Below are 15,278 nucleotides of genomic sequence, written 5' to 3'. Positions count from 1 at the left end.
CCGGATTTTTTTATACAAATTTTCTGATGAGAAGTTGCAGCTGCTCTGGTGCTGTCGGCCTGAAGGTCGCCTGCTTGGGGAAGGTTTCTTCTTTCCTCTTTGGTTAGCCAGGTTGCTAGGGTTAGCTGACATCTGGATTTCTGTTTCCTTTCTCATGCTCTGATTGACTTTCAAAGTCTTATTTCAAATTCTTCCCGTTTCAAATTGTTCTTCAAGAGCAGTTTGTTCACTCAGGCAGCATCTTGGTAAGTTCATGATCGACAAGACAAGACTTCCATCTCTTTAGCTGATGTTCTGATATACATACAGCCTTTTACGTTAAGAATCAAGTCATTTACGAGAAATGAATCATTTTTAACCAAAGGGAACGGTCAAATTTCTTTCCAAAGCCACCTTTGTCACAGAAAAAATGTCTCTTTTCCATTTAGTGATGCTTGTATGCACGTGCCCAAACAGCAGGATAACATCAATCAGCAGCAGTATAGAGCCACGTCATGCAACCTAGCCACAAGAAGACGCTGACGGTGGGAATAAAACATTACTGAATTACTGCAGATGTATTAATAAACATAATTCAGCAGTGGTATAAACCTGAAAGATTTACTGGTGGTCTCTCGCCAAGAAAATATCACAGTACAGAGCCGCCATTTTTAGCATTTTGAAGCCTCCCATCCCAACTGGTAGAGTGCCCTGTGTCTATATTAAGCTGTCTCTGGCTCAGCTGCCGTCTCCCCGACGTGCTGAATCGACTGAGAGGCTGCTGAGGAGGAGCGACAAAGTCTGAAGGTGCGGCGTGCACCGCTCAGACTACAGGCCACCTAAACAAGATCCAACGCTCGCCTTGCTCAGTCAGAGGCTCAGTCACAGTTACGTTTTGAAGCTGCAGTCTGGGCAGTTTCTCATTTTGGTGGCCCCGAGTGGCACAGAAGGATACTCTCTGAATTTTTCAAATAGCTTATAGCCCAGAAACCACATAACATGAAGTCCAACAAGTTGCAGTGCTCCTTTTTTGGAGAAACGGTGAGAAAAAAAAAACTTTCCACAGCTCAACCATCGTTTGTGTCCAGCTTTGTCTGGGCAGAGCAGGCATTCATTAATGAGGAAATTTTGGATTTTCCTTTTAAGGTGCAATTCATTACTTCCAAATTGTGTTTTTACCACCAGTGACCACACCTGACACCTCGATTTAGTGTCCAAAGTGTCTTAGTTAGGAGGGATGAACTGCTCCTCTCTGTCAGAAACCCCAGTTTGTGATTTAGACTAATAAAAAAAGACATTTTTACACTGGAATCTTGCCTAATAAAGCTTTAATGTCACATTAAGTCAAGCATCTTTACCAGATTTTTTAAAAATAACTAGAATATGAGCTCATCTGTGTTATTCTTAAGTGTGACTCAATAACATGCTTTATTTGAGTCAAGTGAATGGTGTTGTCTTTGCATGTAAACACAGCCACTGATAACACAGCAGTCACGTGTCCTTGCAGAAGCTGTTGTGGCAGTTTGTGTTGCTCCATTCAAACATCAAGGCTGTACAGCACAAAGAAACATAATAAACCTAAGTTCGCTGAGCGTTCTAGACAAAAGATCCCACGTCACCCACTTTTTAACACCCTCAAAGCCCAGCTCAACCTCCGAGTATTCTTCATTATACTGTGTATGGCTGGCACTGCCGTTGCATTTGAAATAGCTTTGTGCTATTTCGGGGGTGTGCCTTTAAAAGCGTAGCTTGGATGTTGGAGGAGGTAGGGGGAATATAAAATGAGTGTCATTGCTGCATGTATATAAAGTATACAGCAAACACTTTGTGTTAATGCTGAAACAAAAAAAGCACCAGGGCGCCCCGGTAGCTCATGAGGAAGAGCGTATACCACCCAGCACTGAGACTAACTCTCAGCTGCAGTGGCCCGGGTTGACTTGGACCTGTGCCCTTTGCTGCATGTCATCCCCTTTCTCTGCCTTGTCTTTTCTGTTTCTCTTCACTGTATTTATCTAATGAAGCAGAAACTCCCAAAAAGTGAAAAACAGACTTAGACTTAACAGACTTAAAACGCATCTTAAAGTATGTGATTAACTGGTCAAAATCAGTATATATATCAGAATCAGTATCATTATTATTCCATTTTAATACTAATGTAATAATAAAATAATACATTCTTATCTGATGCCATCATTATTGTGAAACCTTATGTTTTTATCTTATATGTATTTGTCATGTATTTGGCTGTTTCTTGCTTTTAATTTTGACGCACACTGTGTCTGTCGTATGAAATGTGTTATATTAATAAACTTAACTAATTATCTCCGTGGCATCAATTCAAACTGTTTTAATGTGATTTTTTACTATATCATGATGTCATTACTGCAGTCTTTCACTCTATCCTGGGCTTGGTGCATTTTTGGCTTATGAAATTTTATATTTAGCCTTTGTATGTTTGACATTAGGAGCAGAGTTGTCTCAAATGCTTTTCCTTAGTTTGGGTAGGTGAGATCTCAGGTTTTGACAAAAAAAAAAAAAAAAAAAAAAAAAGCATCGTGACCCCAGCTGGCTTTTGGACTCTGATCTAAACCTATAAGGATTTGGCCATGATGCTGCGTCTTGCCATCAAAAACTTGCAATACTGTGATCATGTGTGTGTATCATGGCTGCCCAAGCTTTTAAAAACTCACCAAAAAAAAAAAAGAAAAGAAAAGAAAAGAAAGAAATCTCACTTGACAGAAGAAGCAAATTAGTGGAAGGCAATTTGCATGAGTCGCACAGAACTACACCATCAACCAGTTATTATCTACTGTAAGAATAACATGTCAAATCTCCGACAGAATAAAAACAAGAATAGCCTTAACTTCTGCAGCAAAGATTCACGCGCTGACCCTCATCTCTGGAGGATTCATGTTATACCAGCCCCGGGGTGGAAATCTCTTTTAGCCAGAGGATAACAGGATGTTTGCTCCGAAGCCAAGGAATACTGTGGAGAGTAACCCAAATACAGGAGGGCCAATTAATGCAAAGGAGACATACCTAAAAATACACACACACATGCATGCATGCACACATACACACCAAACAGACTCCCTATCAGAGACTGGGAGAGGGAGATCAAAGTAGCCGCAGAAAAGCATGGAGAGGGAGGGTGTGAGATTGAGACAGAGCTAAGGAGACAGATGCATAATGTGAAGGAGAGAGAGAGAGAGGGCTGCGACTGGGAGAGCAAGGACAGGGAGAGAAGGGAGGGAGATTGATTGATAGAGAGAGGAAGAGGAAGAGAAGGAGACAGACAGAGAGAGAGAGAGAGGCGCAAAATGACATAGATAGAAAAGACAAATTAAATACACAGATCCAAACAGTCTGAGAGGAAGACAGACACAGGCAAAGATTAAAAGCAAGAGTTTTAGATCTCGGTTTGATGGATAAAATAACTCCCCGCAGCTGAGAAAAGAACAGACAAAAAGAAAAATGACAAGAGCAGATAAAATGTCCTGAGTGCGGAGGGAGGGAAATGAAAAAGCAGTGTAAGGCAGACTTTGACAAGAACTTTGACAAGGAGTTAAAACAGCCGAGCATAATGAAGAATCGAATATGACAAAAAAAAAAAAAAAAAAAAAAAAATTAAATGCCTCACTTCTTTATGGAGCAGGTTTGAGTTTATTGCTGGGAGGGACAGGTGTGCTTGGTCTTCAAACTGTTATTTTGACGCTACAGGATTTCAAAGTCTTTTTTTTTTCTGGCAACCAAAATCTAAGCAGATTGATTGAACAGAGTTCTCCCTGTCTTCAAGCAACTAGCCCACTAGCCCACTAGCCAGTGGCTGTTTAAAGCTATACGTAACACTGAAATACACCCAGTATGTCACTCTAAATGAGAGTGAGTGTCTCATATAATCCATGTTCACGCTATATTGTTATATCTGTGAATATGAACTCTCTATTTGGGAGAAACATTCACATCTTCTCCCTAGTTGTATTTATTATTTGGAAGCTGAAGGATTTGCTGCTCCCATATGGTACTGCCACACATCATCATCATCATCATCATCAACACAGAGGATTTTGACAATCATGGACTTCATCATGGAATCATTGCTAGTAAAGCTGACAGTTCTGCAACAATTTGAATGAACAAGAGAAATTTTGATGCACAGACTGACCCATGATGGGGAAAATCATAGCTTTGGGCATGTACAGGTCAGAAAAACAAACCTGTGAATAACTGAATGTGGAAAGACTAAAATAATAATATAAAGCACCCAAATCCTGCTAACTGAGGTCATTTTTCCTGATAACTTTATCCCTCGCAACATTATACCATGTTGGACAAGTGGGTTCATGCAGATGTTTGAGTTTTAATCACTTACTTTAATACACTTACTTTAATCGTCATCAGGTTAAATGATGATGATGATGATGATTAAATTATGATGTAAGGTATGGACACTGGACACTCACCAGTAAAGGAACAATCTGCTGGTAGAATCTTTTTTTTTTCACCATCTCCCTCTTTACCAGCCACTAAAATAAGGAATTTAGGTCCACGAAGTGCTCCGTTTACTGACAGCCCATGATTTGCTGAATAATGAAGTCCTTCAAACTTTCAAAAAAATTGAAACACTTCTCTCCTAGAGCCACCTGGGGCCGCCAAAGGGCAAAGTTACCTTTGGTGGAGCTTTAACCAAGCAGACATTGCAGGGACTTGGGAAGGACAGAGAGAGAGAGCAGGGAGGAGAGAGAGAAATTATAGTGGTGACAGATGCACACGCATGCCTGCACCAATAAATACACACATATACATAAGTGTATCCCTTTGAGCAAACATTCAAAAGCCTCCCCTCCCATAACGACACACATGCACATTTCCATTCTGTCTTTATCTTCCCCCTGATGACTGTAAGAGCACTGTATAGTGTGTACAGTACAGTACAATATTTTTTTTTATCTTGGGTATCCCGGCTAGATCTGAACTGGCCTTTTCTCATTCTGCCTCCCTGCCTCCCCTTGGCATTTCTCTGACTCCTCGGCATGCCACTCTGCGTCTCCCCTCTTGAAAGTTAAAGATGATAGCCTCAGTATTTTCCTCCCAAACAAAGAGGAAAGCAAGAGGCTCCACTCTCTCTGCCCGTCAAGCAGAAGATAAAAAGCAAGGACAGTTATGCTTTGTCAACACAGAGGCACGAAACTCAGGAAGATAAAACAGAATGGAGCAAACATAAAGCTTGGACAGTGGATATGATGTGCCGTTCCTGGGAGACGCTGGGCTTTGAAACACTGAGGCAGGAAATTAAATGTGAAGGTTTTCATTCTGGGATGCTATAGGCTACATCCATGCAGGGGAAAAAAATGCTACCTGGCATTTTTTTTTAACTCACATTGTATTCCATACTCAATCAGGACTGAAGGTGATCGAAGATCCTCAAACAGCGAGAACACTAAACCCACATACATATGATACTTTCATAATAATAATTAGACATGATCATGTATTTACACACACACACACACACACACACACACAATTAAATCATAGGTTTTATCAGTGCCATATTTTAAAAACATGTTTTTAGAATTGAGATGAAAAACCTTAAAGTCTCATGAAACGAACAGCAATAGGAGTGACATAACGAGAAAGATAATTTTGTAGCGTATGGCGAAAACAGGGTCACATTTTGTCTATTGACAGAGGTATTCAAAATTGTTTTGGTTATTTTATATATTTATTTTTTGGTTTATTTATTGATTGACTGATTTTACCTCAACTCGGTTTCAGTGCATTGCATTGCACAGCCACTGCAAAAACCATATGAGAGAACAAACACCACCAGTTCAACAACAACACAAGCTGCTTTGGGTGCCTTCTACGCAGACTGGGTGTCATAGCTCAGTTTGTGGGTGAAGATGTCCAGATTTGAATTATGGAGCAGCACCCACTTCCTGAATTGACTTAATTACATTGACCCCAACCTCGGCTGCAGGATTGGAATTATGATTGGGCTTGTGTCTAAAAATAAAAGTTGCGCAGGTAGGCTCATGTCTGGGAGTCTTTACCTCCACACGCAGAGAAGAAAAACACGCAACACCATGCATGCAAAAGTTAACACCTTAAACAAATCCGTTCTGCATGTTTAAATTGAGGCTCATGTTGCTCTGTGGAGGGCTGGATGATAAATCGACGATAAACTGATGTTGTGAAATGCAGTTTGGGATTAGGGATGTTGTAATATCATGTCTTTACTGCATTACAGTAAAGTGAAGCAATTTTCTAAACTTATGAGTCTGCTGTAGCAGTTTTATTATTTGCCTCCCCCTGTGTGGTCATCACATCCACATTTCTAATGATCGTGTAAATATCTTATGAAAGCACTAATAGTCATCCTTACCATGTTTTCACAAAAATTGATATCAAGGTATTCAATCAAAAATAATACAATATTTGATTTTGTTGTTATCGACCAGCCCTAGTTGTCTGTATTACTAAATATTGTTGTTGATTTTGCTGTATGAACAACAACCAGTGTAAAACAGCATTAAGTCTCACACACACACATACAGAATTGCAGCAGTCAGTGGCACCAACCTGCATCTGGCTAGGTTCATAAAAAGGCGATTTGGACAACAATACTATGTTTAAACTAGTTTCAGTCATCATTTGTACTGAGCAGGGATGTGTTTGGCCTTCGGTGGATCGATTGTCAGCAAGTTCACATTTTTCACAAAACATCACCATCATCTGAGCAACTTGCCCACATCTGGGAGCCTCTCACAACCAGGGCTTCCCAGTGTGTGGCGTCTCCTTGACCTCTGCCTCCGAGGACGCAGTTAACAGGCCCGACCACATGATCTGATCACTACAGCATGTGCTTTGATAAGCCCTGGCCTCAACCCAACTGCTTTATCCACCCAGCCTCGCCCTGCAGGTCTGCGGCCGCTCGATACATCGACGTCTCTGTGAAAAACGGACACCTGCTGGACCGGGATCCAGTTTTAACGAGCAGATAGACCTAATCTGACTGATGCTGGAAAAAAAAAAAAAAAAAAGATTTTATAACTGGGGAACCAAATCAGTCAACATCCACCTGAACTGTCCTTGTCCTGAGATCAATGAGGTTTATACGATGGGTGGTTTCTGCCAAGCAATCTGATTGGTCAAGGACACATAACAGCTGCACAGAAAATTCCCATAAAGCCCCATAAAGCAAGGGATGCTGTATTGGTTGCCATGCCAATTCTTCTGGTAACCAAGAAGCTAGTTAGTAATGTGTTTCTCCTTTTTTTTTTTTTTTTTTGACAATTCACATGCTTCTGTATAAATGAAAATGTCTTACTATGAAAAAAATCAATACCCAACAGCCTGCATGTGAGAATTTTGTTTTTCCATTTCTTTTAAACAAAAACTGTCTTTATACCCAGTTACAGTTCACACATGATGGCTGCCTAGTCTCTTACACGTTTTGTTGTGCCACCATCATGCAGTTTGTTAGAGGACACATGGAAAACTTAGGGACTTAAACATACTGGGTTGAAGTTTGTCTGACCCATTTGTGTGTGTATACTGCCCCCCTGTGGTCAAATTATTTACCTATCCTCCACAGCACCTGTCCATCCCACTTCACTCTTCATTTCCAGACAAACCTCTCCTGCCTCAGTCCATTTTAATTATATTTTATGGTAGCAGGTGAAAAATTATGAAGCTTCAGATTGTCACTGTGGATGCATTCGTTTACAAACAGTCATGTTTGTCAATCATATAGGAGTAAAGAATAGGACAAAATGTAGAAAATAACATGACTCACTTCTTAGGTGCTGGAATGGCAGAATTTTAGAGACAAATAATGCCTGGGCTAGGTTGCTTATTTGCTATGCTGGTACGGAAATCAAATTAAAATGCAAATTGTTCCACACTCTTTCCACTGCTGTTAGCCAATTATTTTCTTAAAAAATTCAGTCTATGACTGCCCTGGCTAATAGGATATAGCCTCAGACATGCAGGATAGAGGCAGTGAAAATAAAAGCCGATAAAAGTGAAAGTCTAGCAAGCTAGAGTGTCCGGTCTCAATCCAAAAGACTAGTTAGAGCCGGCAGCACAGTTAAGCTTGACATTTGCAGTATAATGAGTTACACAATGGAAGGCTCTGTAATAGAAGCAGGCCTACTTACTAAATCTGACTCATTAAAATACCAAAACCTTTTACAGAGTATGATTCTTCACTTGCAACAATGAAACAGACAATGACAGGGCCCCTTACACAATTGTGCTTTATTGACCAAAAAAAGATTGTACAACTTCTATGGTTGATTGCATAAGCAGTGTTGATCCATCACCGCTCTGCACACCAAACCCTCTTCACCCAACCTTCTAAGCTAATATTTATTACTGAATGGTACAGGGCAACTCACATCATCCACCCATACTGTTCACCCTGTGCCTGGACAAGACAGACAAAAATAAAAGAAAGAACTGTGGCAGACAACTGCATGAGGCTGATAATAAATGTGGATTCCTGTTGCAGATGTGGCATTTGAATTGAAGGCATGAGTCGGCAGCAGACAGAAAACCATGTGCGAATGTGATGAAAGGAGGTGATTTTTTTCCCTCCCTCAACAGGAAAGACAGCTGTGACTGACAAAAGACAATGTGGTATGCTTTTCAGGGCTCATGTGCACATTAGGTCACATACAGAGTGCAAAATTTCCTACCAACAGAAGACAGCCGTGCACCCAGGCTCGAATCCGATAGGAGGTAACTGAGTAACTGTTGAGAAAGATACACTTCTTAGTGAGCGTGAGGGAACACAGCTGTACATTTGCCACGATGAAGACAATAAATGATTGAAAGAGACTTCACCGAAGTCATAAAAAAAGAGAAATAGGGCCAGCCCTGGGATTTGTGCATAGCAAAATCTGGGCAGTGGTAGTAGAAGTGGTACTGTATTAGACAAGTTAAATAAAAAGTGATGGGCAAGAGGAAAATCCAGGCAAGAGAAGCTTCTTCCATATTTGATATTAGCAAGTCCTAGCCTTGACAGTACGTCTTCAGTTAAACAGCTTGAGCACGTGTCGTCTCTTCACCAGAGAACACACAGTCACAGAACAGACCATTCACCCTCCTTGACTTGATGCACATTTACTGCATAACAATGCCACGATACATTTATTTTGACTTGTTCATTCAAAATCCACACCAAATATTAAATTTAAGTGAAATTACCATTTCTATACAAAGGTGTAGCAGGGAATATACAGAGAAGGACTTTCAAATTTCAGTGAAAAAGCTGCTCAGAATTCACCCAGACTTGAACTGTAATAGTAATGGTGTGGATTTCCAACAAGTGTTTCCATATAAGATGGCATTTCTTGGCTTTGTTATTAGGAAACACGGGAAAGCCCTTACTATAGCCCTCAAATGAAGTCTGACATGATATGTAACACAAGGGACCTTTGTGGCAATTTGGCCTTTAAAAAAAAAAAACAGCTGAAATAATTTTTAACTAAAAATTCTATCATTTTAAGTTCACACGTTTAGATAAACATTCAGACTTTTTGTGGCACAAATAAATGTGCTGTAAGTCAGGAGGGGTGAATAGTTTTTGGAGCAATTGCAAGGATTTCAGCTATTCCTGGATTGCTGCTTTGGATGCATACTTAAATGTCTACAGTACAAAAGTACACATCACACAACTGCCAAGTGCTGTAGCAAATGCTCTGTGCATTAATTAACGTCTCAGTTAACTGCTAGAGAGAGAAGTCCAGTAATCTTGGGGTACATAAGACTGCCATAATTAAGCATTATTATTTATCTAAAAGTTATATTTACATTTAAGTATTCCTATTCTTAAAGTGAGCATTGAGCATAAGAGGACAGTGTGCAAAAAAAAAACAGAATAAAAAAATAAAGATAAAGAAACACGTGAATCATAAGGCTTGAAGCGCTCTTCCCATTTAGACAGATATAAACCCCTAAATATAAATTAAAATATTAAATCACAATAAGTTGTTAATTTAGAAAAACTGTCTCCTGGGTAACAATTAAGATAAATGATAGAGTTACAACAGTTTACCGAAAAGCATTAACAAAGGAATAGTGTAAAAAAACAAATTCCTGCTCTATGCAGACGACAACAACAAAGAAATCCTGAACGAACAAATCACTTGTGGCCCAGTGCCGTGACACCCGCTGCTCCCAGAGCTGGCCTTCAGAGCAGGAGAGAGCATCGATCAAGCTTCAGGGCAAAGCAAAGCATCTCGACAATGCGACAGGCCAGGCAGGAAGGCTAACTGGCTTGATTCGGGTCTATTTGGGTTTTGTTGAACGTGGGATCAAAAGATGTAGTCCCGCGTCATCTTGAGGGAAGGCATGGCTTCATTGACGTTCTGGTCCAGGCGGTGGTACTCGACGGTGTTGCGAGAGCACAGACCCTCCTTCCAGCGGCGGCTCTGGGCCAGGAGGAAGATCTGATGAGAGAAAAAAATCTTAGATGACAGACTGGCAAAAAACACCACTGATCCGCTTTTGTTAATGTGTTTACAAAGTGTGGATAGATTTTTGGCCATATGCTACAATCTCCATTGTTATGACAGCTAGGTAAGAACGGGTGCACAAAAAAAACACAACTGAGGCTGAAATGACTGAGAATTTGACTCTTGGGGGATTCGTGGGACTGGGTGATACTTGTACTTTAGCAGAATCATATCATGAAAACAGTCATTTTTAGGATGTTATGATGACACAATTTAGTGATCAGATAGGAAACATCTTAAGGAATATTATTAAAAATGTTTTTAAGAATTTTGTTTGACATCACATCTTAAATTATCTCATATTCAATAAGACGGACATTCATTTGATATGAAATTTCTGTGGGTAATTTGTAGTGGAATTGTTACAGACAGGGCAGATTGCTGGACATGCCCCAAGGGAAATGAGCCTTGAGCGAGCAGGACTTAAATTGCACCCCTGGCTTCAGCAAATTCCACACTCACCTTCCTCTTGTTGTGGTAGGTGATATAGACAATGGCCACCAGGAAAGCCAGGATGACCAGATGGAAGAAGAAGTGAGAGTCCTCATCCTCCGTGTTGTAGATATCTGTTGCCCTATACTGCGTCACATCCATCCTGCCCGCGTCCTGCTGGCTGATGGCTGCCAGGTCTTTGCTCTGGTCGTTGTGGCTGACCACATTCACAAGATACTCCCCGTTGTCACTGCCGTCTCCATCCACGTTGCTTATGTACTCCTCCTCATCATCATCGTCATCATCCAGGTACGGTGCCTCTTCGTTGGAGGTCTGCAGCGCGTCTGGAGTATCGCTCTCTGCCGTGGTCAGACTCTGAGGGCTGGCAGGTGTGGAGACGGAGACGGACACTGTTGTCTCTTCCGCGACAGGTTTAGTCGGCTCAGGGGCTTTGACAGCGGTGCTGGGAGACTTTGTAGTAGAGGCTGGAGAATTATCAGAAGGAGCAGGTTTTTCTGTCGGCTCTTTTGTGTACTGGTTTTCTGGTCCTACATTACTCTGGCCGTCAGAAACTGGTGGGTTACCATCAGAAGCACCAATGACGACGGCCTGATTTGGGGTTTTCTGGCCCTCAGAGGGTTTTGATAGAGCATCCTCCTCATGTGTTCCCTCTAAGGCTGGTGTAGAGCCTGCTGTTGTGAAATTCTTGGCATCTGTTGAAGCTGCAGGATGTTGTTGAGATGACGGAGACACCTTCTTGTCTGTACTCTCATTTGTCATCGGGAGTTTAGCTACAGCATCTGGGACCTCTGCCTCTCCAGCTTTGTCTTTTGTTGCTGCTGTCATTCCATTAGTCAGGGCCACCGTTGTTTCCCTGTCTGGAGTTGTCAAGGAAACCTGTAGAGGTGGGTCTCCCTCTTCAGCTTTATGGGGGGCCTCTGTTAACACAGCAAACAGTAATATATTAGGTTAATAATACAAAAAAAAAAAAAAAATCACTTCCACACAGTCACATAAAGTGGAAATGTTTGCATAGTAAAAAAGTAGTGGTAGTTGTGTCATATATATAGGGCAGGTTGCTACTTAATCAGAGTCCATATGCACACAAAAAACACATTGTTTGGATTGTTATATCCACATAAGTATTAGTTTGACCTTGTGCTCATCACCCCCTGTAATAGCAAATATACTCTATATTTCATAACTAGTGCTGAAACATGAGACTTCGTGTGATTTCTTCAGGAATAAAAAATTTCTTCCAAATCCATCATGTGATGACAATCTGGCCTGAAAACATTTTCACACCAAACCACCTTAGGAAATAGTAGAAAACTCAAGGTCTGTCATTGAGAAGTTGGATGCAGTTTTCACTCCTACTGCAGAAACCCACTCAGTCATACAACCGGCCTGCTTGATCAAACCACTGCAGCTGGGAAAATGAGTTCTCCCTCTGAAACTGCTGTGTAAAATGCCCCCGAGCAGGGCAGTTAACCCTCCAGCTGCCTCAGAGAAGCTGCTCGGTGGTCACTTGTGCAAAACAGTGGTTGTACTGTGCGGCGTCCAGGTGTGAGCAACTGTGTTCAACCGCCTGCAACTGGGCCTAGTTCCTCAATCACGGCTGTAAATTGAAACGTGTACCCTTAGACAACTTGCCTGTCAGAGGATGCAGTGTCTTGTACTGTGGTGTATGACATTAAATCAAAGCAGTGTTGCCCCTCTGTTCACTAAGTTTACATTTTCATTCATTCTATTGAAAACTTTTTTTCACTTTCATATTGACTGACTAAGCTTTTGAGGAAGCTGACATTAATTATGTGTGTAAGCCATTCACAGACTGTCCAATTATATGACACTGTAAAAGCTTTGTTTATGAAAGGCTGAGGTAAAACAGACCTGTATTTTCAGTTACTATATGAAAGTTACATATAGCAAAAATGTATATGCAGCCAAATAAATTCTGGATTACAGCTTTAAGAAAGGGTTGAACCAGTTTTCCTGAATCAATGGCACCATTTAACCAACAAGCATCAACATTATTTCACTCCTGTGGGACTAGGAGGCGTTGCCCAGGAAAAGATGGGAGGAGAAACACTGGGGACGTGAAGCTCTGAGTAAGAAGTCCCCATGAGAAGAAAGGGACTATTCATACAAACAGGCCACAGCTAGCATACATACTCAGTAAACAGGAGAGCTTTGTGGCAACCATGGTTGCTGCATAACTTTGCCTTGAAATCCATATGAGACTGAGAGTGTGTAGGTCATACACTTTACAAGTACAACAGGAGGTAGAGTTTACAGTATCCTCTTGAAACACATCAAACCAATATCTGTCAATACACATTTCCCCCGACTTTTGAAGTACTATACTTAAATCACAGTATTATTTACTTAGATTAGAATTTCACTGTCATTTGTTTGGTTAGTGGCTAACCATTTTTTGAATGAACAAGCCACTGTGAACAAAAAAAAAAGTTTCTTTCCCTATTATTTGTCCTTAAACAAAGCACATACTAGGGTATGTCAAGATCTAATTTCTTAACCTAGAACCGACAGAAATGTAAGCAGGTTATGTTACCATCATTGTCTGGCCTACCTGGTGATCTATCTGGAAACAAGTGTTTCACTATTGCAAGTAAAGCTGAGTCAAGAATATTGTTATCAGATGCTGGCACCATTGCAGACTACAATAGGGTGTTGTAGCAGAGAATTTCTGCTCAACTAAAATCAGATTGTGAGAGTCACATGTTAAGTGTTATAAATCAAAATGAAGCGAATTGTACTTTGTACACCTCTCACTTAGGATGTTTGACCTTCCTAATATAAACATGTTTTATACTTTGATACATTTGATATTATAACCCCAACCTAATAGCATAAGTCTGTAATATTCTCTAAAAGTGATGGAGACTATAATACTTTGTATTGGTCGATATATTTTGAACTCATATTAGCAGTTAGCTGGTGGTATCAGTGTATGCTAATCACTTGAATATCACTACATACAGAGGTGTTGCTGTTTGAGAGAGTTAAGCTCAGTCAGATGATGTGGCATGTTTTCTCACTGTGAAGGTAAATAGGCCAGGCCTGGGTCTTTGTCTTTCTCGATGAGTGACATGCTGTAATCTAATAGCTAAACAGGGAACATATGACATATGAAACCATCTTCATGTGCAATGATCTGAGAACAGAGGCCTTGTCATCAATACTCCTGGATTCATAACAAGACAGTTAATAATCTATACTGAGAAGTAAAAGTCTACTTGCTCATTAGAGACTAACTTTACAGCTGTTATTGTGGTCCTGGCTCATAACAGTCAACTTCAAAGGGTTTATTTAATGAGAGCTGAGGCCACTGAACTGACAGGGGGTTTATTACTAGTTCAGATATATGACAAGGACATCTGGACTTAGCCACTCTCTCTTGCCACCAGAAATACTTGCTTAACACCCCTCAGGGCATACTAAACCCTACATTACATTGATGAGATGCACACATATATATCTAAATATATAACTATATCAATAATTGTGTCTATACCCATATATATGTACAATGCAAGATACGATAAGGCACTATCTTACATTCTGAGCCCTCTGACTGTGACTTCCCAAATTAAATGTTCAGTGCTAAAGGAGAGTCTCCAAAGGCTTTTAAAGCATGTGGCGACCTGGCTGCTGGCTTTGCGCTGCCTGTCAATACAAGGTGGCTGCCAGTGTCTCCAAATGACATTAGGCTACTTAAATACCACGCAGAATTAAACCTAAGACAAAAATTTCACAGTGAAATACACCTGAGAATGAAAATCGCCCAGAATATTAGGTCAGCGCGATTAAGCTGATTTCTCAACAGAAAAAAAAACCCCTCACAAAATAACCCCGTCATTGTTAGCCCTGTAACACCGAGTTTGAGACTTGAGATCCCTATTTTAAAGCTGAATGTCCAGTTGAAAAACACATCATGTGTGAGGTTTCAAGTCGTCTCCAGAGCCAGGCACCACAACTCTCACCTGACACCTTGGCAACGACCGTCGCCTAGCTAGCCTAACACACTAGCCAGCTACCTGGCATTAGCTAGCTCGTCGTTGGATCAATCGAAGTGAATTATCAATACAGTAAAGTTGTAAATATATAACACACCTTTATCCGGGGTTTCTACTGGAGCTGGCAAGCAATCGCTGGTAAACAGCTGGAGCAAAATAAACAGAGAGAGAGCGAAAACATTTCTCCTGCTGCGTCCCATCTTCCTGCACGTCGCCATCTTGATGCGTGAGCAACTGGAGAGGCGTGGTCAGCACAGCGGAGGACACGGCCGTGTGTGTGTGTGTGTGTTTGTCTGTAAAC

The 15,278-nt window shown here is 40.9% G+C and overlaps 1 protein-coding gene across 1 annotated transcript; it reads right to left on the bottom strand.

The window, feature by feature from the left end:
- Positions 1–8,219: 8,219 nt before the first annotated feature.
- c14h5orf15 (chromosome 14 C5orf15 homolog) lies at positions 8,220–15,278 on the bottom strand. The gene is made up of 3 exons (XM_030069260.1): positions 15,075–15,278; positions 10,968–11,875; positions 8,220–10,439 (listed from the first exon to the last, which is right to left on the bottom strand). Exons 1-3 carry the CDS (start codon positions 15,193–15,195, stop codon positions 10,305–10,307), a joined length of 1,164 nt encoding a protein of 387 aa, XP_029925120.1. The 5' UTR covers positions 15,196–15,278; the 3' UTR covers positions 8,220–10,304.

The sequence above is a fragment of the Myripristis murdjan genome, chromosome 14 (assembly GCF_902150065.1).
Source record: "Myripristis murdjan chromosome 14, fMyrMur1.1, whole genome shotgun sequence".
Classification (NCBI taxonomy): Eukaryota; Metazoa; Chordata; class Actinopteri; order Holocentriformes; family Holocentridae; genus Myripristis; species Myripristis murdjan.
This window is presented reverse-complemented; position numbering and strand designations above follow the sequence as displayed.

Coding starts and splice junctions, on each gene's coding strand:
- c14h5orf15 (XM_030069260.1), bottom strand. CDS start 15,195: ATGGCGACGTGCAGGAAGATGGGACGCAGCAGGAGAAATGTTTTCGCT. Junction 11,876..15,074: donor AGTAGAAACCCCGGATAAAG/GTGTGTTATATA, acceptor CTGTGTTAACAG/AGGCCCCCCATAAAGCTGAA. Junction 10,440..10,967: donor CCTACCACAACAAGAGGAAG/GTGAGTGTGGAA, acceptor TTCTCTCATCAG/ATCTTCCTCCTGGCCCAGAG.